The sequence below is a fragment of the Dama dama genome, chromosome 20 (genome assembly GCF_033118175.1).
Source record: "Dama dama isolate Ldn47 chromosome 20, ASM3311817v1, whole genome shotgun sequence".
Lineage (NCBI taxonomy): Eukaryota > Metazoa > Chordata > Mammalia > Artiodactyla > Cervidae > Dama > Dama dama.
In genome coordinates, this window is record NC_083700.1 from 2,790,987 (window position 1) to 2,817,753 (window position 26,767).

At 37.3% G+C, this 26,767-nt stretch overlaps 1 protein-coding gene, 1 long non-coding RNA gene and 1 pseudogene across 5 annotated transcripts in view; 2 read left to right on the forward strand and 1 right to left on the reverse strand.

Moving 5' to 3' along the window:
- LOC133040455 (uncharacterized) overlaps positions 1–9,645 on the reverse strand; it is a 46,920-nt gene extending 37,275 nt beyond the window's left edge. The window contains exon 1 of the long non-coding RNA XR_009688964.1: positions 9,554–9,645. This is a non-coding gene — a long non-coding RNA (uncharacterized LOC133040455). The remainder of the gene's footprint in view (positions 1–9,553) is intronic.
- Positions 1–26,767, forward strand: part of POU2F1 (POU class 2 homeobox 1) — a 205,293-nt gene that overhangs the window by 99,623 nt on the left and 78,903 nt on the right. The window contains exons 1-2 of one of the 4 annotated variants that reach the window (XM_061120176.1): positions 8,721–9,659; positions 12,795–12,860. In XM_061120176.1, coding sequence (XP_060976159.1) covers positions 9,632–9,659; positions 12,795–12,860 — 94 coding nt within the window. In that variant the 5' untranslated portion in view covers positions 8,721–9,631. Of the gene's footprint in view, positions 1–8,720; positions 9,660–9,779; positions 9,834–12,060; positions 12,116–12,794; positions 12,861–26,767 lie in introns of those variants that run through there. The other 3 variants (XM_061120177.1, XM_061120178.1, XM_061120175.1) reach the window with 3 other exon arrangements.
- LOC133041086 (large ribosomal subunit protein uL11-like) lies at positions 17,642–20,962 on the forward strand (annotated as a pseudogene).

Genomic DNA, 26,767 nt, shown 5'->3' on the forward strand with positions numbered 1-26,767 from the left:
CAAATTGATGAGATGCACCAAAAACTGCAAGGCCTGCAGCCAGTATTGGTCAACAGAATGGGCCCAGTTCTTCTCCATGACAGCATCCTACCACACATTGCACCAGCAACACTTCAAAAGTTGAACAAATTGGACTATGAAATTTTGCCCCACCTGCCATATTCACCTGACCTCTCAGCAACCAACCTTGGCTTCTTCAAGCATCTTGACATCTTTTTTCAGGCAAAACACTTCCACAACCAGTAGGAGACAGAAAATGCTTGCCAGGAGGTGGTGAATCCTGAAGAAAGGATTTTTATGCTACAGGATTAAACAGACTTATTTCTCATTGGCAAAAATGTGTCGATGAAATGGTTCCTATTTTGTTAATAAAGATGTGTTTGAGGCGAGTTTTAGCAATTTAAAATTCACAGCCCTAAACCGCGATTGCTTTTGTATCAACCTAATATAATGGTTTCCAAATGTTGGTTGTCCTGACATTCTACTGTAAGGAAGAACTTTTTCTTCTCCCTGTTCATTTATTTATATATACGCATGGAATCTTGACTTTCTATGAGTATTGGTTATAAGTCATCATTTTTTTTTTTCCACTTTGTCCAAATTGTCAAAAGTTGGTCAATGGGAGACATTTCAAGCTGGCTTCTATTTCTTTTTTACATATTCCCATAATTTTTTAAAGCATTTCCACTTGTAATTTCTTCACCAAAACAGTAAAAGAAGTAAAAAATAAAGGCTCAGTGAAAAAACAGAAAACGTCAATAAAGAAATAGAGAATATAAAGAGCTAAATGGAAGTTTTAGCATTGAAACCCATAATAACTGAAAGAAAAAACTCACTGGGTAGGCTTATAGTAGAATGAAGGGGACTAAGGGATCTTGAAGATAAGATAGTAGACACTACCCAATCTGAACAAGAAGGAAAAATAGAGCAAATAAATGAGCAGAGCCTTAGGTACCTGTAGGGTTATGACCAAAAAAGACTACAACAAGAGAAGGAGAAGAGTGAAAGAATGCAGGGCTGAGAAGTAATTAAAGAAATAATGGATGCAAACTTGCCATGCTTGGCAGAAGACATAAACCTGCACCTCCAAGAAACTGAGAAAATTCCAAACAAGATAGATCCAAAGAAATGTGCAAGATAAAACTTATGTAAAATTAAAGACAAAGGAAAAATCTTGAAAATACAAGGAGAGAAGTGGCACCTTATGTATGGGGAAAAACAGTTCCAGTAATAGTGGATTAATCATCAGAAACCATGGAGGCTATGAGACATTTGCAAAATATTTCTCAAGTACAGAAAGAGCTCAGAACTTCTATATTCAGGAAAAATACCCTTCAGGAATGAAGGGAGAAATCAAGATATTCTTAGATGGTGGAAAACAAATAGAATTTGTTTCCAGCAGCCCTACCCAAAAAGAATATTTAATTTAAAACCCAACAGCACACAAAAAAATAAAAATAAAATAAAATCCAACAGCACATATTCAGGACTTCTTTGCTGAAAACTTCAAAATACTAATAGGAGAAGTTAAGGGAAACTTAGGGAAATGGAGAGGAAATGGAGAGATGTGCTGTGTTCATGGATTGGAAGATTCAACATAGGAAAGATGAATTCTTCCCCGATTGATACACACGTTTGATGTAATTCCTATTAAAATTCCTTGAAGATTTTTTGTTTTTGTTTTTGCTTTTTTGTTGAAATATGGTTGATTTACAATGTTGTTAGTTTCTGATATACAGCAAAGTGATATATGAGATCAGATTCTTTCCCATTGCTGCTGTGCTACTCAGTCACTGGTCGTGTCCGCCTCTTTGTGACCTCTGCCCATGGGATTCTCCAGGCAAGAATACTGGAGTGGGCAACCATTCCCTTACCCAGTGCATCTTCCTGGCCCAGAGATGAAACCCACAACTCTGCTTTGACAGGAGGACTCTTCACCACAGAGCCACCTGGGAAGCCCTCTTTTCCTTTATAGTTTATTATAAAATAGTGTAATTCCTTGTGCTACTCAGTAGGTCCTTGTACTTATCTATTTTATATAGTAGTCTGTATCCATTAACTCTGTTAAGATTTTTAATAGGTATGGTTATCCTAAAATTAATACAGAAATGCAAAAGAATTAGAAAAGTTAATAAAATTTTGAAAAGAAGAATAAAATGTGAAGAATCCATCTTTAATTTTAAGAGTTTTTATAAGAATCAAGGCTTAGTAGTAGGGACATTGACACATTGATTAGTAGAATAGAATAGAAAACTCAGAAATATCTAGACAAGTACAGCCAATGAATTTGTGACTAAAGTACAAAAACAGTGAAGGAAGAATAGTCTTTTAAACAAATGAGGGGGGCGGGTGGGGAATACTTTTACCCTAAACCTCACACTAGGATTAAAAACAGAAGAAAATTTTTAGGACATAGGCCTCAGTTAAAAATGCTTAATCATGACACCAAAAGCACAGTTCGTAAAAGAAAAAAATTGATAACCTGGACTTTATCAAAATTAAAAAGTTTTTCTGTGTGCAAAACTCTGTTAAATGGATGCACAGTAAGGAAGAATAGTGGCAAAGCACATACCTGATAAAGGATTGTTATCTACAATGTATAAAGAATTCTCAAAACTGAAGCAGAAAAAAACAAATCTATTAGAAAAAAAGAGACTTGGAGGGAATTCCCTGGCCGTCCAGTGGTTAGAACTCCATGCTTTCATTGCCAAGGGTCCCCCCCATTCAATCCCTGGTCAGGGAACTAAGATCCCACAAGTTGTGGGAAATGGCCAAAAGAAACAAAGCAACAGATTTTTGCATTTTTAGAAAAATTTAGGAAAAAAAATGGACATGTCACTGAAGGTGATATATGAATGGCAAATAAGTATATTCCCTTCATAGATCACCCTTCACATTGTTGTGGTGAAGGGGCTTACATAACTCAATAAAGCTATGAGCCGTGCTATGCAGAGCCACCCAAAACAGACGGGACTGTGGGTTACACTAAACTATATGGATCACAACAAAAATTGATCAAAGAGATGGGAATACCAGGCCTCCTTACCTGTCTGAGAAGCTTTTATGCAGGCTAAGAGGCAGCAGTTAGAGCTGGACATGGAACAACAGACTGGTTAAAAATTTGGAAAGGAGTACAACAAGGCTGTATATTGTCATCCTACTTATTTAACTTTCATATTTAACTTAGTCAAAGTGGGGTTGCAGCAGGGAAATTCTTTGTGACGAAATAGTTCTGTATTTTGATTGCAGTGGTGATTGCATAAATCTACACATGTGACAGTGAAATTGTATAGAGCAAAATAATGAAGGAGCACGTCAAGGCTGTATATTGTCACCCTGCTTATTTAACTTGTATACAAAATACATGCGTGAGTCAGCTCTTCGCATCAGGTGGCCAAAGTATTCGAAATTCAGCTTCAGTATCAGTCCTTCCGGTGAATACTCAGAGCTGATTTCCTTTAAGATTGACTGGTTTAATCTCCTTGCTGTCCAAGGGACTCTCAAGAGTCTTCTCCAATACCACAGTTCAAAAGCATCAATTCTTCAGCACTTAGCCTTCTTTATTATCCAACTCTCACATTCGTACATGACTACTGGAAAAACCATAGCTTTGACTAGATGGGCCTTTGTTTGCAAAGTGTTGTCTCTGCTTTTTAATACGCTGTCGAGGCCTGTCTTAGCTTTTCTTCCAAGGAACAAGCGTCTTTTAATTTCATCACAACAGTCACCATCTGCAGTGATTTTGGAGCCCAAAAAATAAAGTCTCTCACTGTTTCCATTGTTTCTCCATCTATTTGCCATGAAGTAATAGGTCCAGATGCCATGATCTTTGTTTTTTGCATGTTGAATTTTAAGCCAGCCTTTTCACTCTCCTCTTTCACCTTCATCAAGAGCCACCTGGGAAGCCTAGTTCAAAGGATGGGTAGGAATAACCAAAGCAGCACGTGGTTTTAAATAAAGTCTGTTTTTCATGGATTTAAGAAATGTAATCAGAGAAAAAGTCACATTCCTGTTCTTAAGGTTGGAAAACTCTTAAGATTAGTCAAGGATGTCAAAATAAATTACAGATCTGTGTTGTCACCTGTTCTTTTCCTCCATGGGATTTTCACACTTGCAGTTATGTATTTACTGCTTCTCCAGGCAAAAATACTGGAGTGGGTTGCCATTTCCTTCTTCAGGGCATCTTCCCGGATCAGGGATTGGTAGGTGGATTCTTTACCATCGAGCCATGTTATGTATTTAATTGTTTAATATTTTGTCTACTGTGGAGTTGTAAGCATTCTGTACTCAGCATTGTAGTCCCAATTCCTGTTCTAGTGTCTGGCAGCACTTAGTAAATACTTACTGAATGTGTTCATACATGAAGTAAATGACGGCAGAACTGTTTAAATTAAAACAAAAGACAGTTACAGAAGTAAAAATCAGGATGATAAAATAGAAAAGTTTAGTGTAATGGTAAAAGTTGAGTAGAATGACACAAGATTTAAGCTTTTACAGCTAAGAACTTGAGGGTTGGATTTTGTAATGATGCTAGGTTTACCGAAGAATGCCAGAGTGTTGGACTGAGCAGTAAATGAGCTGTGGCGTGGCTGTAGAGATAGAAGGTAGCGCAGGTTAAGGAAGAGACCAAAGCATGAGCCTCTTAATACTGGCTGCTTTCTAGTGAGGCGGCTTTCTTGACAAACCACCTCCTAAATGACAGGTCTGTTCACTGGTGCCCTCAGAAGTCCTGCTTGAAGCATCCTGATGATGCCGAAGCATCCTGATGATGCCCTCGGCGTGCTGAATGCTTCCTCCTTACTGTGCCTGTGCGTACCTGCTGCTGGTGCGGGAGGTGTACGCGTATCACGATTCGTTTACTTGTTTGTGCTGTCAGCCCTTTTCATGATGGTTTATACTTCTTATTTAATTAGATGATTTAAATAATTATTAGATCAATCAAGGAAAAAGTTAAGTTTCTGGAAAAACTTAAAAGTTTCCTGTGAAACCCAAGTTGAATGCTTTGTAAAGATTTGATAAAAGGTAATTACTAAAAATAAATACTGCTTGGTATTTGGTTATCTAAATTTTTAGTAAATGGTAGACATTCCCTTTGGGGTTTGGGGGTTTATTGTGTTTTTGGGTTTTTTTGCTGTGTGTCTACTGAAATCCCTGTACTGCAACCTTAGGAGGCATCATTCACATATGTCAGTCAAAATGGCTATCTTTAATAATCTGCAAGTAATAAATGCTGGAGAGGATGTGAGAAAAAGGAACCTTCCTACACTGTTGGTGGGAATGTAAATTGGTGCAGCCACGATGAAGAAAAGTAGGAAGATTCCTTTTAAAAACTAAAAATAGGGTTACCATATAATCCTGCAGTCCCATTCCTGGGCATATATCTGAAAACTTTAACTCAAAAAGATACATGCACCTCAGTATTCATATCAGCACTGTTCACAATAGCCAGGACATGGAAGCAACCTAAGAAGCCAAGACAGATGAATAGATAAGATGTGAAATATATATACACACAATGGAATATTAATCAGCCATAGAAGAGTGAAATAACGCCATTTGCAGCAACATGGATGGGCCTAGATAATATGATATTTAAGTCAAATAAGTCAGAGAAGGACAAATATGATATCACTTATATGTGGAAACTGAAATTCTGTGCATGAACTTGTTTACAAAACAGAAATAGACTCACAGACATAGAAAACAAACTGAGGGAGATGGTAAGGAAGAGATAAAATGGAAATTTGGGGTTAACAGATACACACTACTACTATATAAAGCAGATTACAACAGGGATCTACTATATAATACAGGGAACTATATTCAATATCTTTTAATAGCCTTTAATGGAAAAGAATCTGAAAATATGTTTCTGAATCACTTTGCTATACATCTGAATCACTATAAATCAACTATACTTTAATAAAAGTATTTATTTTAAAAAAGAGTATTCATTGACCTCTTCCAGTGGAAACAGTTGTTATCTTACTAGTCAACTCCTAAACTATGTTTTGGTGGCGGTTTGGTTCGAGAAGTTGTGTCCAAGTCTTTGGGAAACCATGGACTGCGGCCTGCCAGGCTCCTCTGTCCATGGGATTTCCCAGGCATGAATACTGGAGTGAGTTGCCATTTTTTTCTCCAGGGGAATCTTCTCAACTCAAGAATCGAACTGGGTCTCCTTCATTGCAGGCGGATTCTTTACTGACTGAGCCACCAGGGAAGCCAAACTAGGTCTTAAAAGGAAAGCAGTTTATAATTGATTTAATTCGTGCTGAAGTGTGAATAGCAATCCCACAAACCTCCCAGAAATGGTTCTTCTTTTTTAAAAGGATATTCTTTTTAGGTTAAGTTTTAATCTATTTCAGACAGAGGACCAAGTGAACATTTGAAGTGGAAGTTGCTCAGTCGTGTCCGACTCTTTGTGACCCCATGGATTATATAGTCCATGGAATTCTCCGGGCCAGAATACTGGAGTGGGTAGCCTTTCCCTACTCCAGGGGATCTTCCCAACCTAGGGATCGAATCCAGGTCTCCCGCATTGCAGGCGGATTCTTTACCAGCTGAGCCACAAGGAACATTTGAGTCTTTGTGGAAAAAGCTCTCTGTCTGTTCCCCTCTTTCAGATCTAAGTATTCCATGGTTAGGGGACTCTAATGGGAAAATGGTGGCCATCCCTCCCCCAATCCATCTATGAAAGGCCTGGACAACCTTCTCATATTTAAGCCTTCCGTCTAGAATGCACAAAGTACCTAGATCAAGAGTGACAGGGAGTTTTCTTCACCCTGACTCCTGTGACAGAGTCAGTAGCCTGGATGAGGTGAGGCTTCATGTCATCCTGGATAGTTGCATCTCATGCTGCCTTCTCTCTCCCTCACCCTGGGCTGAAAATGGTGAGTTGTGCAGTAGAGGGGAGGAGGTCTCACATTTCATTGTCGCCTGTGTGAGTTGGTGAGCTACAGGCCTACTGTGCAGAAAGACCCTGTGGAACTCTCTTGACCTGAGGGAGAGGACGGTAATTATACTGCCTTGCAAGGTATCTTCCAGTAAACACTCCTTAGCTGCCCGTGATTGTCTGTCTGTAGCTATAGGTCATCCTTAGCTGATGTATGAAAGACCTAGTTGGCATGGGAAAGATAGTTGAGTGGTATTTACCGCATAAGGTAGAAAAAGGTAGATTGTGAGGTGCAGAGAGATTCTGTGATAAATGCAGGCAATAAATGTAAAATTTTATGAAGGCAGAAGAAGGAAAAAAACATTTATTGACTGACATCCACTATGTTCCAATCACATTCATCGCTACTTCTCATATTTTCCTGCCAAGTAGAAGTTGTGTAGTCCAATACATTCTACCTTAAAAATTCACTTGTTTCCTTTTCTGTTCCATAATATATTATTGATTGTTTTGATACAAAGTGTTGTGAATTATTATGGAATAAAATCGATGTTCGTAGAAGATACACCGTGTTTGCCCTGTGTCTTCATGTCTTCTCTGGCACAGCCACCTCCTGCTCTAGTGCGGGGTCTGGTCTGAGAAGCACAAGCACATTTGTCCTCAGAGCAGCCTCGGGGGAAAGATAGTACTTTACAGATGAGAAAAGGAAGGTTCAGAGAGGGAACGTCTCACAGGTACTACATGTCAGTGCTAAATTTCTCCCCCACACTCCCTGTCTTACAGATTTTGTGGTTCTATAAAACAGAAAAACTAGCAATATAAATAGAGTGCTGATCTAAAAGTTAAGAAGCCTTTTTGGTTCTGTTCCTAGCAAAGTTGTTGACTTCTGGGAAATCTTTTGACCATTCCTTAGAGAATTCTTATATTTCATTTCCTCATATGCATATTGTTTCATTTCATCCTTAATGTTAGGGAAAGGTATATACGTATTTTTAAGAGTCAGACACTTGGCATGCTTGAAGATAAGTTCTTAATAAAAGCAATTATTAGTGAAATAATACCATTAAGAACTCTCTCAAGTCTGGTGCACTCTTCTGTGTGTCCACACACACTTGACTTTTAAACACAAAGTCATTGTCACCAATTGTTGGTTTCCTTACTATGCTGAAAAGAAACTGTTTTAGTCTGCTGCTTGATTCAAGCCCTCCATGTCTACCAGTTCCCTAAATGTATGATTTGTACATAGGTATTACAGTGGCCAGGTGCTCAAGTTTTAATGTCAGCAAAATCCGGTATTAAATCCTGACTCCAAATTATTCGTGTGACACTAGGTAAAATACTTCAACTCTCAAGCTGTCCCTCAGTTTCCTTATTTTAAAAAAGGAGTAGTAATGCTTATTTCATGGGTTTTTAGAAATCTCTCAAACTGTCTAATGATTACATTAGAATGTTGTTATATGGTAATGCCTAAAAAATTTGGTGTTGATGTTTTACCTTGTAAATTCATTTTAAATTGAATAAATGTATTTTTGTAAGTATTTTAAGTTTATAGATTCATATCCATTAAGTGAAATTTACTTGAAAATACTAAGTAATTCCACAATTTAATGACCCATTTTTTTATGATTGATATTGTAAATAACAAGTTGTCATACACTTTAGATTGATTTTGATGGGGGAAGGATATTTTGTGATATGTGGCATTCAATTAATCTATTTGGTTAATTTGGTAGTATAAAAGAATTTGCAGCTAATGAGTTTTCATACTCCTGAAGATAATTTTATAGATGCTGCATTGCTCCCAGATATTTGCTGGCTCCTTGTTTTAAAGTAGGACTTTCCCCTGACAGTGTATGCTAATATTTGGAAAATTCTCTATCAGTAGGCTAGCAGCATCTTGACAGCCCTGTGTTCTGCTTCTACCTTGCTAATTGTTTCCTTGGGATTATTTGGATTGTGTCAAAAGCTTTTTGCAAATCCTCTTATTACTGAAGTCATTGTTGCCAGCAGGAATAAGATTAAAGGTGCTTAAGTCTGTAGAGTTGTTTCTAATTTGTACGTGTCATTTCAGTGGCATTTTAACAGAACACAGTCTCCTGTCCCTCCCCTCTCCCTCAGTACTATCTTAAGTTAGGTCCAAGAAGCCAGACCATTGGAAGAAATCTCATTTTATCCTCCTAATTATTATGCTGGCACTCAGGAGATAATTTTTCCCTTCATGCACTGCCAATTAATATGCAAATAGACTGATAAATATTTATGCAATGATTTAAATTATGCAGGGGGTGCTTTCAGTGTATTCCGTAAATGAATTGTTCATGGACTTCAAAGTGCTGGCTGCTGAGCTAACGAGGAGAGATTTGCATAAGGCCCTAATCACGCGCATACTGATTAAGCTTCATTATGGAAACTGCCAGCTGCAATCTTTGTTTCTATTTTATTACAAAAAGGGGAACTTTTCATGCTTCAGTTGCCTTGACAATGTCAGTCCTAGCTGGTAAGAGAGACTAAAACTACTCTGAGCAACTGAAGTTTCCTTATTCAGTTGAAGATTGCTATGGTGTAACTGAAGTTGTATTTTGCTTCTCCCCTAATCCACTTTCCACCTCCCACCCTTGTTCTCTAAAGAATATAGTGTAGATTTGTTAGAAATAGTAGTACCTTCTTTCTCCCACGCCAAACCGCTACCTGTTTCTTCCTTGCTTTGGACTGTCTGAACCTCTAGAAGATTTCACAGCAATGCTGGACTGCAGTGACTATGTCCTAGGTGGGTACCAGCACAGTTCTTTCTTATAAGCTTTAATATGGAAATAGTGTGTGTAGGGTTGACTATGCATAAATACTTAATCGCATATGCAACCAACTTGTGGGAGGGGGGAGAAGTGGACTGAGCTGGGAAGGAGGAGAGCATTTGCAAAGCATAAGCCTGCTTGAATTTACAGTAAGTTCCTCCCTACCACTAGCTCTTCTGGTTCAGAGGATATTTTCAGTAAATAGTGTGGATTTAGAGCTCTACTTGAATGGAGGACATTTTTGCTTTTTGGGAATTTCTGTTGAGAGCATTTCATATTGTTCTAAAAAAACAGTCTAAATCTGAAACAAGATATAAAGTGTACCTCGATAATATGTACATATTAGTAAAAATGTTTTGCATACTGAATATGAATATCTTATCTAAAAACCAAAAATGCCTGGTGAAAAATAAGATGGAGCCATAGTACATAGTTGTTCCCATAAATCCTTAATGCAGAAGGTAGTTGGAATGGTTAACTGCAGTAGGACCATTGATCAATTTCCAGATTTTAGAAACTGTTAACTGTTTTCAAATTTTAATTAATACTAGCCTGTTTTATTTTTAAAAATCAACTTCTGTTCTTTAGGAAACAATTTTTAAGTGCTGGAAAGCATGTTTTTAGAGTTTTTTTCCTAAAAAACAGTAAGATTTGGGGAGAGAAATGTGTGGCTTGAATATATAAACTGCCTTTGGTTAAGGTTTAAAATAGATTGAGGCACTTTGGTTTTTAGATGTACTGTGACTATAGTAACCGTATTTTGTGCTGAGTTTTTTCTATTTATATGAAGAATTATTGAATCCTCTTTGGGTTACTCTGGTCATATCTCCAAGTGATGTTATGAACCCCAGATTATTTTTTTTCCTGTATGTAATCTTTCCCACTTGAAAAGTGGAGGCTGTCCCTAACACCATTGCAATTGCTCATAATAAAATGACAGATCTGAAAATGTTTGAATTTTTAGGCAGAAGGCATGGTCTAAACCCAAGATAGTAGTGATACTTACACAGCATGATAGAAACCACTATGAAAAGGGTGAATGGCTAAAATGGCAAACTGATGTCAAGAATTGAGTCCAAGAGCAACCTGTAGACTGTGTTTTAGACTCATAGTCGGTTTAGTGTGCCTAGAGAGAAGAAAAAAATCTTCAAACATAAATAAAACTTACTTGTATTTACTCTTTTACATCCACTAAGTTGGGAACTCAAGAAAGGAAAGTGCCTTTTTGAAATATTTTTGGCAATATATTTTAGAATTAGAAATTGTTATTTCAGTTCACAGTTAATATCATTTAAACATTTTTCCATTCCATTCCAATGTATAACATTCATAGTTGTATAGTTAGTCAGAATTTGGTTTTATTTATTTTTGTGTATGTGTATTAAACTCTTGAGAGTTTAATAGAAAATGCATAGAAGATTCACATGGAATATCTGTGACATAATTTTTAATTTATACATGTGGAAACCAAGATATGAATTATACAAGATCATGACTTGTTAAGAACTATGCCTGCAGCTTTGTTTTTATGGTTTGTGGGGAAAAATTGTTACCCTTCTGATGAACGTTAACTAGTTCATCATTTTTTCCCATTTTGTTTTAACATACATTATAAAGGAAGCACTGAGCAGCATGTATGCTTTATTAGTATACTCTATTACATTTATTGTGACTTTTCTTGACGTTCGTAAGATTTCGGTTAAGTCTTTCAGAAAGCTGATATTTCCTAAGTTGTACACCTGTTGCTTTCAAAACTTAGTATGCTTTCAGATGATATTTAAATTTTTCTGAATGGGTCTGGGAAGGAAGTTATAGAACTGTCTTCATTTATGACTGCAGACTTAACAAATTTGAACTCTGAACATGTAAAGAACAGAACAAAGATATGTTAGAACTACTTAAGCCCATAAGGCAAGCATTTGTTTCAAAAACTGCATTAGAAAAGCCATTGCATAGCTTCCAGATTGGAAATGAAATTTATGGGAGGATTCTTGATTCTTTCTTACCAGTTATGCCTGTGGATAAAATAACTAAGGGCAACATGTTGGGGATTACTAACGATTATTTTGATTTTCTAGTTAAACATTTAAGCAGATGACAAAATGGGCTCTTGAGTCAAAATCTGAATAAATACAGTTTAAGTATTATTCTCTACTAATGATTATAGTTAGATGGTTCTTAATATGATGGGCAGAAAAATTAGAACTTGCTTGATAGTAAACTTATTTGATTATAAATATGCTAAGTTTCAGCTCACAAGAGAAATAGAATAAGATATATAATATATAAAAGTATAGTTTAGAGGTAAGAATAAAGTGCACTTATTCTTGTTTTCCCTCTTGCATATCTTCTAAGATGCTTAATATTGCTTGATGAAAATTTATTACTATGAAAGTGTCCATTTAGGATATCAAGGCAGTATCATTTTTAAGTGAGTATGACTGTGACTTAATTTTGCAATTATTAGATGTATCTGTTATGCCTTGTAATCCAGCTTCTTGTACTAGTTTATAATTGTATGATTTTGGTATATTTTCACTTTGATGCATGTTTAGTTTCTTTTGGGGGGCATGGAGAGTAAATATGGAGTTATTTTTCTTAGACATGTTTTCTTTTTATTCTGTTGAGTTATTGTCCAGTCTGTTATCAAGATTACCAGTAGCTTATTTAGGTTATAATTAATGAATATCTTTACTTATGAAAAAAGAAACTTTTTGGGAATAACATATTTTGTTTTGTGAGGTACTTCTCCCCCTCCCACCCCAATTTTGTTTCTGTAATATACTCTATGCTTCATATTATAAATCATTTTCCTCTTTTTTATATTATACTCTCATAATTTTTCAGGTTAGATTTCTGTTGTCTCTGTTGGAAGAATCTTAAATTTCTTTAAAAGATGATTTATTTGTGGATCATTTCAGAGTTAAGGAAATCTTAAATTTCTTTCAGATGAAATTATATTATAGTTTCCAATGTTTTAGTGTTGACACCATCTCTCCTTGAACTTTAGGGCTGTGACATTAGTCAGTATTCTTAACCTTTTTGTTTGCCACAATTTTTGCTTACCCAAACACATCCCCAAGTTTAAAAAAATCTCTAATTTATTGCAGACTCAAGAATGAACAATCCGTCAGAAACCAGTAAACCATCTATGGAGAGTGGAGATAACAACACAGGTAAGAGATGATTTTCAGATCCAGCCTTTTAATTAAATGTAATAGTGCTAAAAGAAGACACTTCCTATTTAACTCGTTTTCGGTGAATAAAAACCAATGTGAGTATTGAGCTGTCAAATAAAGTTAGTATTTGCAGAAACTGAGATTGTATTTACTTAAGATTATATAACTTCTGCAGATTGTTTACTCTTTTCCTGCTATATATCAGAGAAACTGTAGAGTAGCTGAGAGAATAATCTTGTGGGTCGGTCAGTTCTGAGTATGAACTATTAGTCTAGCTTTGTGACTTTAGGCAGTTTCCCCAATCTTTTTGAGACTTAATTTGTTCACCTGTAAAATGGGAATAATAAATTTCACAGGTCACTGTGAGTATTACAGGAAATGTATTGAACATTCTGGCAGCTATACAGTAGCCTTTCAGTAAAATGTTGTTCCTGTCATGGGTGTTAATCAAGATAGGAAATCTTATCCACATTTAGTATAAATTGTACTGAAGTAACATTATTAATATAAGTAGATAAAAACATATCTGTTCTTAATACATCCTTTTAATAGGTAATTTTTTAGAAAAAAATTATACTTGATTAAACCCTTTATCAGGTGATAATTAATACCATAAAATGAGGAAACTGAGACCCCCCTTGGGAGGAGGCGAGACTGTAAAGGATAGATTGTCCCCACAGCCCATACTCTTTTTTTTTTCTTTTTCATTTATTTTTATTAGTTGGAGGCTAATTACTTTACAGTATTGTAGTGGTTTTTGCCATACACTGACATGAATCAGCCATGGGTTTACATGTGTTCCCCATCCCGATCCCCCCTCCCGCCTCCCTCCCCAGCCGATCCCTCTGGGTCTTCCCGGTGCACCAGCCCTGAGCGCTCATCTCATGCATCCCACCTGACAGCCCATACTCTTGCCTCCTGATATCTGACTGTGTGTCTTTGTCTGCCAGAGATGGTGCGGGGACTTCCCCAGTTTCTAGTAAAGGCATCAACTACAAATATACAACCATTTAAGAAGGGATACCCAGAACGTAATAGTTTCACTAGGTTTTTTACTAGCAGAGAGGGTTGCCTCTTTGACTTGTCATTTTTAAAATGCCTAACTATTAAAAAAAAAAAAAAGTCTAATTATGGGATATAGCAGGACTTCCCAGGTGGCACTAGTGGTTAAGAAGTGATGTGAAGTCACTCAGTCGTGTCCGACTCTTTGCAACCCCATGGACTGTAGCCTGCCAGGCTTCTTCATTCATTGGATTTTCCAGGCAGGAGTACTGGAGTGGATTGTCACTTCCTTCTCCAGGGGATCTTGCTGACCCAGGGATTGAACTGGGGTCCCCGCGTTACAGGCAGATTCCTTAAAGTCTGAGCCAGCGGGGAAGTCCACTGCCTGCCACTGTAGGAGACTCGGGTTCAGTCCCTGGATCAGGAGGATCCCTGGAGGAGCGTGTGACAACCCACTCCAGCGCTTTTCCCTGGAGAGTCCCGTGGACAGGGAAGCTGGCGGGCTGTGGTCCAGAGGGTCGCAAAGAGTCGGACGTGACTGAAACAACTTAGCACACACCCACACGTAGGACACAGTAAACGTTGAGAGTCCCTCTTGGAAACTGTCTTTGTTTTCCACCCCTCCTAGCGACAGCGCCTTTTAATTTGAAGTAGATGAGTTGAACCAGTATAGGAGCTTCCTGCCCATATTTCTTTCATTTACAATTTTTCTATACCGTGAGATACTTGTTAATCTTTTAATCTTTAAAACATACCTGCTTCTTTACATGAAACTGAGCAGTGAGGTTTCCTGTTGTATTTAATACCTCTCTCAAGTTACTCTGAGGCTAACCATATAGATTGTGGTAAATATATCCTGAGAAGGGAAGGGCAGCATTCTGCTCTGTCTGAAGTGTCAACCAGTTTCCTTTATATCTCCATCTTCCTTTTTTTTTTTTTGGTAGCTGCAGTCCCTCTGCCAGTATTTGGCCACCTAACTTAGGTGTGGGACTTGTTTGTAGAGAGAAATAAGGCAGTTGATACCATTAAGATGCTAGAAGAGAATGAGCAGGACACCTGTACCTAAAGAACAGGTTCAAAGATGAGTCGTGTATTTCTTAAAGAAGGGAAACAGACCCAGAATGATTGGATAACACTGGGAATGGAATGTTCACTGTATCGGATTCCTTGGGAATCCATCACTATAGTAGAAGTTTCAGTAGCTACCATTTATTGAGTATCACATTTAATAAAACCCTGGTGACATGTTTTTAAAAATCTTAAGCACTATATGCATTACCTGGTTTTAACTTGAGTTCTTTTGAGAGCCCTGCAAGTTAGGTATTATTTCAAGGAATAGAAAATTGAGACACAAAGCCAGCCAGGAAATAAAGGCAGGATCAGAATTTATACCCGACATACGGTTCATGCCCTGCATATGGTTCCTCCTATGACTGTAATAAGATAAAACTGAAAATTTAAGCAACACTTTGTGTATCTGTTTCAGATCTAAAACCATTTATAGAGGTGTGTAAGATAAATTCTAGCTGAAACACTTGCTGAAACAGTCTCATGAATTTCTTGCCATTTTAAGATGGAGTGCTTGGTAGACTCATCCTACCATAGAGCTGAGCGGTATGAATTTAGATATTTTACTTTTTAATGTCTCTAAAACTGATTTTTGTGGGTGGTACTTTCTTAGACTTTTTTTTAATTTCCATCACCAGCAATAATGGTTGATTTTACAAAATAGGGGAAATTTGTTTTCTTTTTTCTCAAGAATTACTGCTAATGCAATAATAGTAGAAGTTGGATCAAACATGAGATGATCTTAGCTCTGAAGCGTGATGACTCACACTTTCTGTGTGTTGACTGAAGCATTTGTTGCCTTTATAAAACTACAAATTACTTCCATGTTATAGGCTTTTATGTTCACTTGAGGATAACCTTGAATGTCAGTTTCTTAAATGGTAAAGGTCTGTCACTGTGTTGTTAGCGTCGCCAACTGATGTCAGGTGGTTAGCTCAGGAACATAAAAATACATTTGAGTTCCAGTTTGTGTAGTAAATTACCATGTCTGATACATTGAGTGTAAAATTACAGTTTATTTGTACTTCACTGGTGGTCCAGTGGCCAAGACTGCATGCTTCAACTGTAGGGCATGTGGGTTCAATCCCTGGTTGGGGAACTAAGATCCTACATGCTGTGTGGCACAGCCAAAAAATAAAAAATAATAAAATTATAGTTTATTCAAATAATTACATGTTTATAACTTGATTTTTATTTAAAAATATAACAAGCCTGGAGATTAATTGTAAGGAGTATATGGGTTCTTGGATTTTGTTAGTTTATGAATAACAAGTAAAATTTTCAGTGGAAAAGAACTCAGCATTATAATAAAACTGAAGTTTCACATTTTCTGGATTCAGAATACTTTTGTGTAGATTACTACAATTTTAAACATTTCAGGAAAAAAATAATGTTTGATTTGTGACGTTTTAAAAGAATGTATTCTAAGAGTATTTAAGATTATGTTGAGATGGTACTTCTTTGCCTTTCTCCAGCCAGAGTGATTTATTTAGATTGAGCAGCTAAGTCTGACAATGCGCTTTTGTCAAATAGCCCTTACATGTTCACAGAAAATGTATTGTTTAGGTTTATTAATTTATTACTAAGTGTGTGCCTATCCTATATGTATAATAACAATATTATTATATTTGGTGTTATTAAAAGATGTTAGTACAAATAAATGAGACACTGTCAGTCTTTGAAGAGTTAGCAGTCCATTAGAGATGAAACAGATATGCAGGTGACAGTTTCAGGGTAGATTATGGTAATTCAAGAAGAGGTATAGAAAAGTGCCATGGTGATATTTCACAGGCCAGGTGAAATGAGCCACCAGAGAGAAAGAAGTTAAAGAAAAAAAACTGAGAGAACTGAGGTAGGGGAAAGAGGTAGGATCAAAAGTACAGAATAGAGGGTTAACTTTGAAAATAGAAAAAGATACACCCTCTTTTACTATTGAGGAGAAGAAGGTAAAATCAGACAGTGACAGAATATTGAGGTGGAAGGGAGATGGAAAATGAGGGATAATTTACATTAGGTTTCTCCATTTTTCTCATTTTTCATCTGAGGATGAAAAATTTTCATTTTCCTCTGAGAGGAAGACAGGGATAAGAGTAATAATAGTGGCAGCATTTACCATTGGTTGAATTCTTACCATATGTGCATGACTAGCTGCTTTATTGTGTATACTTTATATCATAATTGATAAAAGTAAGTAGTATTATGCCTGTTTTACAGATAAGGGAAATAAATTCAAAACTACTTAGTAATTTTTGATTGCAAAGATCTTGAGCCTTTTATTATCTCATATTGCCTCAAAGATTTTGAATGAGATGGATTTGAGGTTTTGAGTAGAGTTAGTGAGTTTTGACATAGTTACCTTTAAGGGATTGATCAAAATAAATAAAATATTAATAAGCTTCTTGAGGTCAGATTAAAGAGAGTAGATACATGGCTCATAGCCTGTCTCAGGAAGTCCAAGATCAGAAGTGAAGAAAATGGAAGATTGTATTATTTTTCCAAATAATATCCTTTCAATAAAGTACCCATCTAGATAAGAGGGAGTAATAACGATATTTCTTATGACACAGCTTTCTGTACAAGGATGCTGGAAAAGATGCTTCCCCTAGGGGAAACAATAACTCTACTTCTTTCTCCAAGCCTTTGGTAACCTCTAATCTGTTTTCTGTCTCTGAATTTACCTATTCTAGATACTTTACTTAAGTGGAATTATGCAGTGCGTTCTTTTGTGTCTGATTTGTTTCACCTAGCATATTTTCAAGCTCATCTGTGTCGTCCAGCATATAGCTGTATGTCTGCGTCACAGTTTGCTTACCCATTCATCTGTTTGTGGACACTCGGGTCGTCTCCACTGTGACCTGGGCACCAGTGTGCGTAGTTCTTTGGAGTGTGTAACCAATTGTGACGTTGCTGGCTAAAACAGCACAATTTTATTATGGCTTTGGAGGTCAGAAGTCCTAAGCTACACTCCTTCCAGAAGCTCTGTGGAGAGAATTCATTGCCTTCTCTTCTCTAGTAGCTTCTATAGGCTACCTGTGTTCCTTGGTTTATGACCTCTTCCTCCATCTTCAAAGCCAGAAGTAAAGTGTCTTTAGCTCTGTCTGCCTGTCTTCCTCTCTCTCTCACTGCTGCTCCTCTTATCACATCTTCTCTGACTCTCCTGCCTTCCTCTATTTCTTACAAAGACCATCTTGTGGTTACACTGGGTCCACTCAGATAATCGAGGAGAACAGCCCCATCTAAAGACCCTTGACCTGATCCAGTCTGCAAAATCTTTTTTACCATGTAAGGTAACTATTCACAGCTTCTGGGATTAAAATGTGGACATCTTTGAGTGGCCATTTTGCCTGCCACAGTACTTTATCCTAAATTAAATCTGATTAACTGTATCATAGGTGACAGTTGGAGACCAGAAGTTGTATAATGTTTTATAAACTTCAGTAAGAAAAACCAAGGCATTTTCTTTAATGTAAAAATTATTAGACAAATGTTAAGCCTTGCTCACTTTTTAATCAGAGAGCAGATTTCTGTCATCAGTATTTCTGACAAACATTCATCTACCTTGAGCTTGGACTCATCCTTTGGCAGGGAACAGTTTTTAATGCATTCTATTCTGCTGTTGTATAACTGTGTTATCTATACTCTTGAATTCTGCCCTTAGCAGTAACACAGATTAAAATGATTTTTCTCATTTTCTAAAAATGAAAGCTTTCCTAGAAGTCATTGCCCTAGTCTAAGTTTTCATCGTTTGACATTTATTATAAAGTGATTTATTAGAAAGGGCTTCCCTCATAGCTCAGTTGGTAAAGAATCTGCCTGCAGTGCAGGAGACCCCACTCGGATTCCTGGGTTGCAAAGATCCATTGGAGAAAGGATAGGCTTACCCACTCCAGTATTCTGGCCTGGAGAATTCCAGGACTGAATAGTTTTTTTTTTTAATTTATCTATTATAAAGTATTTATTATATTAGTACATATATTATAAAGTATATAGATTTATTATAAAGTAGTATAAATTGATAATTTATTATAAAGTAATATAACAGTGGCTGTCATTCAGTAAGTATTACAAGTAATTAATAGTGATTGTCATTCATTAAGTATTATGTTCATTAAGTATGTTAAACACTGGTATAGATTACCTCATTTAATCCTTATAACAACCATATGAGGCATTATTTTTTCTTTCTGTAGATCAGGGATTGAGGCTTAGATGTTACTTGACAAGAATCACACATATCTATAAGCAAATGTCTATAAAAGTGAGCAGAGACATCCTCCTATCCTTTGTACTATGTTCCTTTTGTTTTGTCTTCTGTGTGTAAGACTCTACACTATACTCAGTAGAATCACTAAAATTGAATAAAATATTAATTTGTTCTCAAGAAATTTATCTTATAGAGAACATGTATGAAAATGTAATAGAATAATCGTAAGTATTACAAGAGTCCATAGGAATTCAGTGTAAGGAGATATCATTTCTGGCTGGGAAGATCAGGGAAGGCTTTGAAGAAAGTGGAGCTTAAACTGGACCTTGAAGCTGGGTAGGATCTAAATGTGATGGTAACAGGCAGTGTGTGTTCAGTATGGAGAAGGAGTGAAAGCTCAGATGGCAGGAAGAAATCTGCACTGAAGGTTTCTGATTTCTTCGGTTTCCCCATCGTGTCCTGTGGTTTCTAAATCTTTTATCATTTAGTCATCCTCAGAATTAGTATTATAGTTCTACAGACTTTAGTGAAGCCCCTTCCATTACCATTGGCTTATTTTTATTATTTTTGAAATTTTATTGTTGGCTTTTATAATTTTTATAATTAATAAAGATAAAATGACATCAGATTAAATTTTTTTAATATGATAGTATTTTTCTGATAATATTTAACTGTTCTGAAAGATTAAAAATTTTTTAATTTTAAAGCAACCAACTCATCTTTTAACCAGACAAGAACTCAATTTTAGGAGGATTTGGTTTTAACCTGTTGATTGAGTTTGTGTTCGGTTTAACTATCTTCTTTTTACCTGAATTATGTTCCCTTGATTTTTTTCATTCAGATGATTTTTCTCCAGGATAATATCAAGATCTTTTTGGCAACTGACAAAGCCAAATAAATTTATTAATTCAACCTAATCTACAGTTATGAAGTGGCATTCCAAAAATACTGTCAGAAATTCTTAGCAGCAAATGTTTATCTATTCTGTGGGACTTATTAGTGCCATGGTTGATATTAGGAAGTTATATTCTTAAGAGATCATGATCAGGCATCATTTTCTTTGAGATGAGGACAAAAGATGTTGAAAGACCAGGGCACCAGTGAATGTATCTGCTATTTTTGTAACAATTGAAGAATCTTGATGTATTGAAACAGTGCTAGTTTGGGAAAATATTTCCAGATGAAGTACCAGTATTTTTGGAAGAAGCCTCAGAAATTCACTGAGGGACAGGCCTCACATAAAGTTATCATCAAAACAGAGTGGAGCTTTCAGCCTGGAGGAAGCAAAGATGCAGCTTTCCTCAGTTGTCCCAAATCCAGGTTCATCTGGCACCAGTCGACTCCACCGTGCCAACTAACTTAGACCCCAATGATATCAGAGTCGTGTATCTGAGGTGCACCAGTGGGGAAGTAGGTGCCACGTCTGCCCTGGCTCCCAAGACCGGTCCTCTGGCTCTGTCTCCAAAAAAGGTTGGTGATGACATCACCAGGGCAACTGGCGATAGGAAGGGCCTGAGGATTACAGTGAAACTGACCATTCACAACAGACAGGCCCAGATTGAGGTGGTACCTTCTACTTCTGCCCTGATCATCAAAGCCCTCCAGTACAAAGACAGAAGAAGAAGAACATTAAGCACAGATGAAATAACACTTTTGATGAGCTTGTCAACATTGCCTGACAGATGTGGAATCAGTCTTTAGTAGCTAGAGTATTCTCTGGAAATAAAGAATTAAAGAAATCCTGGAGACCGCCCAGTCTGTGGGCTGCAGTGTTGATGGCTGCCACTTTCATGACATCAACCATGGTGCGGTGCAGTGCAGCTAGATAAGAACTGCAAAGAAAAAAGAGAAATAAAAGACTGTTTGGCAACCAAAAAACTAAACAAAAAATAGTGGAACAGTTACACATTTCAGACTCCACAAGGCTATTTTCCTTTTGAACTTATGTTTATCGTAGGATTATTCCTAGTATTCTTATTGCTATAATTATTGTGTTAAATTTATTTCATATTTTACTGTGTGGACTGCATTATGCACTGGCCAAAGTTCTTTTATAAGCATCAGAGTGGAAATACCAACACTGATAGTGATTTTTCTCGGTCTTCCTTCATAGGATGTTTTAAATAGTTACACAGGTCATTGAAACTGCCTGGAGCACTTCTAGAGCCTCATGAGCATGGTAGAGGATATATTACTCTGTTCTTGGTGGTCTAGAAGCAAAAAGTCAAACACTTAATAGGAAAGATGGCTTTCCTCTAGTGTTTGGTTTGGCAGACGTCAAAGTACATGGCTTCTAAGAGACTCTGACTACTGCGTGCTGAGGAACTTCCCTGTCCCTGCCCTTTGGTGCCCGTGGGGGGCTTTGATTGCTGCTGTTTTGGTGTCTGGGGCAGAGAGCCATGCATAATTAGTGAGCCTATGAGAATACTAAGTGACATTTTAATTAAAATTTCACTTTTGTTAAATGAGTGAATAAGCAATTGATCTTTTCACCAAGTGGTAACCCAGTAACAAAAATTAAGATTTTTAAAGGTAGTATCCACTTTATTTTTATTCATTACCAATAGAATTTAGAATATTAATATGTTGTGTTTGTTTCTAAAAGGCTGCTTTAAACACAGATTATGAGATTGTGGTTTTCTCCCGTCTTCCTTACAAAGCAGGTTAGTTCCCTACATGTCACTTTTTTGTATTCTTTTTTTCTAGCAAATATAAAAGATTTCCCCAGTTATCTTATATTTTACATCTTGCTTGAAGCAAAAAACTAGACTCCATTACTCTTTCAATTAGACCCACTACACAGCATTTTTGGCTTAGAGCGGTGGCAGGAGAAGCCAGGGTCAGATTTAATGAGCACTGGGGAGAAGTGGAGAGGAGACTGAGAAGGTGTTTTTTAGAAAAAAGGGAGGAAGAAAAGGAAGTAATCTAAAAATAAATACCTGTGTTTGTCTTGGGACCACGATAGACGTAGCACCATTACCTGAGTAGGGATGACCTGAACTGGGAATAGACTGCCTGAGGTGATACGTTCAGTTTTGAAGATGTTGCATTTGGGTGCCTTATAGTACTTGTGGGTGAAAAAGTGAGTAATTGAAGATAGAGATACATTCCTGAGGAAGAAAAATTGGCTGCTTATATAGGTGTGGAAGCACTTAGCAGGGAGATACTACTGGGAAGAGAATGGAATAAGCTGAGAAGAGGACCACAGGCAAAGTTCTTCTACAACATAAAAAGGGCGGACAGAGAAAGAGAAGCCCTGCCCTCTAGTAGGGTGGCCACGGGCTGCACATCGCTGTTTAAAGTAAATTAAAAATTCAGTCATGTAAGCTACCCTTCTTGTGCTCAGTAGCCACATGTCACTAGTGGCTACTATCTGCTATGGTAGTAAAACATTTCCATCATCACATAAACTTCCTTTGGACAGTGCTTTAAGCAGACTAAGAAGGAGCAGCTGCAGAGATCAGCAGTGAACTGGACAGCAGAATTCATGCAGTTAGTGTTCACCGTGATGAAGTCTTGCAAAGAGGTAGAGACATGTAGGACTCTTAAAACGTCATCTTTGGATTTGACAGTTAGTAGTTACTAGGCACTTTTTAAGAAATTTATTTTATTGAAGTATAGTTGATTTACAATGTTGTGTTAATTTCTGCTATACAACAAAGTGATTTAGTTATATGTATATATATTCTTTTTCATTATGGTTTATTACAAGATATTGAATATAGTTCCCTGTGCAATATAGTAGTACCTTGTTTATTTATTCATATACTAGGGACTTAAAGGTTTTAAGTAAGTGATACAAGGAAAGAAATTGCTATGGATAAAGTTGGGCAGGGGAAGGATAAATGTAGGCAACTTTTTTAATAGAAGCTCTATAAGAAGGTGTGTGATTAAGAGCTTAGGCCCTGGACCAGACCATCTGGATTCAGATCCAGTTTTTTTTTTCAGTTATGTTACTTTGGGCACATTATTTCCTTCTGTGCCAGTTTTTTTAAGCTATAATATGAAGATAAATAATAATAAGCCATTGCATAAAATTGATGTTGAAAGCAAGTAGATGTATAATTCAGTAAGGGCTCAGTAACTAGTGTTTATTATGAGTATGAGCATGATGATGATGTGATATTAAATAAAAGGAAGGAATGGATAGAAGAGGAGTTCAAGTCCATTTATCTGCTAAGAGAGAATCAGTAGGAGGGGAGTGGTAAAGTACCTAAGGAGAAGGTGGGTGTTGGTTTTCAGAGCACTGATAAATGAAGTAGCTTAGATAGAAGCCCTCTCCTCCTCCACCATCACATTTTTCTTTTTTTTAAATGTTGGAGAAATGGGAACGTGAAGAAGTTAAAGATAAGTTATAGATAATGGATATAGATGATAAGTTTTTAAGTAGAAGGGAAGGTAAGAAAGCACTCTAGATAGGATTAGGAACAGAGATAAGTAGGAATGTCCTTGTGGTATTGGGGAAAATGAAACCAGGGAATAGAATGTGGTAAGAAGTCTGGGAGTAGTGTTTATTCATCCAGATAAATAAACAATACAAGAAGGATTGGTAGCAAAGAGTCATAATTCAAGCTGGGAACCCTGACCTCAGATAAAACCAGGATAACAAGTTTTACTGCAGCTTTTCAGGGACGTTGTGTGTTTCCCAACGAAGCAGGAAACTGCTGCCATTACCTGGCTCACTGAAGGGTGAATAAGGAGCCTGTGACTAGATGATGAGGCAGGAGAGAGATGGAACAGACAAATGTTTGCAGATCTTTGTAAACAAAAATGTTGCTATGATACTGTAATTGTAGAATAAGGGCTTTTTGGTTTTCTTAGTCTTCAGAGTATTCCTGTTACATTATATTTGCAGAAGACTTGATCTCAGTAGCTCACAAGTCATTATTCTACAATTAAGAAGAAAGCTAAAAAAAATTTATTTTAATAGAAACTTCCATCCTGATAGAGTTAATTCAACAAACGTCAACCATTTATAGAAATCTTAGCATGCGTCACTGATGTGCAGTTATCTACATAAAAACAACCAAAAAAAGTAAAACATGTACCATTTCCTGAATACATGAATATACAATAGCAGTGAAAATTGTTCAGTTCAGTTCAGTCACTCAGTCGTGTCCAACTGTTTGCGACCCCATTAATCACAGCACACCAGGCCTCCCTGTCCATCACCAACACCCAGAGTCTACTCAAACGCATGTCCCTTGAGTCGGTGATGCCACCCAACTATCTCCTCCTCTTTTGTCCCCTTGTCCTCCCACCCTCAATCTCTCCCAGCATCAGGGTCTTTTCAAATGAGTCTGCTCTTCGCATCAGGTGGCCAAAGTATTGGAGTTTCAGCGTCAGCATCAGTCCTACCAGTGAACACCCAGGACTGATCTCCTTTAGGATGGACTGGTTGAATCTCCTTGCAGTCCAAAGGACTCTCAAGAATCTTCTCCAACACCACATTTCAAAATCATCAATTCTTCGGTGCTCAGCTTTCTTTATAGTCCAACTCTCACATCCATACATGACTACTGGGAAAACCATAGCCTTGACTAGGCGGACCTTTGTTGACAAAGTAGTGTCTCTGCTTTTCAATATGCTGTCCAGGTTGGTCATAACTTTCCTTCCAAGGAGTAAGCGTCTTTTAATTCCATGGTTGCAGTCACCATCTGTAGTGATTTTGGAGCCAAGAAAAATAAAGTCAGCCACTGTTTCCACTGTTCCCCCATCTGTTTGCCATGAAGTGATGGGACCAGATGCCATGATCTTAGTTTTCTGAATGTTCAGTTTTAAACCAACTTTTTCACTCTCCTCTTTCACTTTCATCAAGAGGCTCTTTAGTTCTTCTTCACTTTCTGCCATAAGGGTGGTGTCATCTGCGTATCTGAGGTTATTGATGTTTCTCCCGACAGTCCTGATTCCAGCTTGTGCTTCCTCCAGCCCTGTATTTCACATGATGTACTCTTCATATAAGTTAAATAAGCAGGGTGACAATATACAGCCTTGACGTACACCTTTTCCTATTTGGAACAAGTCTGTTGTTCCATGTCCAGTTCTAACTGTTGCTTCCTGACCTGCATACAGATTTCTCAAGAGGCAGGTCAGGTGGTCTGGTATTCCCATCTCTTGAGGAATTTTCCACAGTTTGTTGTGATCCACCCAGTCAAAGGCTTTGGCATAGTCAATAATGCAGAAATAGATGTTTTTCTGAAACTCTCTTGCTTTTTCTATGATCCAGGGGATGTTGACAATTTGATCTCTGGTTCCTCTGCCTTTTCTAAATCCAGCTTGAACATCTGGAAGTTCACGATTCACGTATTGCTGAAGCCTGGCTTAGAGAATTTTGAGCATTACTTTACTAGTGTGTGAGATGAGTGCAATTGTGTGGTAGTGTGAGCATTCTTTGGGATTGCCTTTCTTTGGGATTGGAATAAAAACGAACCTTTTCCAGTCCTGTGGCCACTGCTGAGTTTTCCAAATTTGCTGGCATATTGAGTGCAGCACTTTCACAGCATCATCTTTTAGGATTTGAAATAGCTCAACTGGAATTACATCACCTCCACTAGCTTTGTTCGCAGTGATGCTTCCTAAGGCCCACTTGACTGTGCATTCCACGATGTCTGGCTCTAGGCGAGTGACCACACCATAGTGATTATCTGGGTCGTGAAGCTCTTTTTTGTACAGTTCTTCTGTGTATTCTTGCCACCTCTTCTTAATATCTTCTGCTTCTATACAGTCCATACCATTTCTGTCCTTTATTGAGCCCATCTTTGCATGAAATGTTCCCTTGGTATCTCTGATTTTCTTGAAGTCTTTCCCATTCTATTGTTTTCCTGTATTTCTTTGCATTGATCTCCGAGGAAGGCTTTCTTTTTTTTTTTTTTTATTATTATTATTATTTTTTTCCAGTGGGTTTTGTCATACATTGATATGAATCAGCCATGGATTTACATGTATTCCCAATCCCGATCCCCCCCTCCCACCTCCCTCTCCACCCGATTCCTCTGGGTCTTCCCAGTGCACCAGGCCGGAGCACTTGTCTCGTGCATCCCACCTGGGCTGGTGATCTGTTTCACCATAGATAGTATACATGCTGTTCTTTTGAAATATCCCACCCTCACATTCTCCCACAAAGTTCAAAAGTCTGTTCTGTATTTCTGTGTCTCTTTTTCTGTTCTGCATATAGGGTTATCGTTATCACCTTTCTAAATTCCATATACATGTGTCAGTATGCTGTAATGTTCTTTATCTTTCTGGCTTACTTCACTCTGTATAAGGGGCTCCAGCTTCATCCATCTCATTAGGACTGGTTCAAATGAATTCTTATCTCTCCTTGCTATTCTTTGGAACTCTGCATTCAAATAGCTATATCTTTCCTTTTCTCCTTTCCTTTTGGCTTCTCTTCTTTTCACAGCTATTTGTAAGGCCTTTTCAGACAGCCATTTTGCTTTTTTGCATTTCTTTTTCTTGGGGGTGGTCTTGATCCCTGTCTCCTGTACAATGTTGTGAACCTCCGACCATAGTTCATCAGGCACTCTGTCTATCAGATCTAGTCCCTTAAATCTATTTCTCACTTCCACTGTGTAATTGTAAGGGATTTGATTTAGGTTATACCTGAATGGTCTAGTGGTTCTCCCTACTT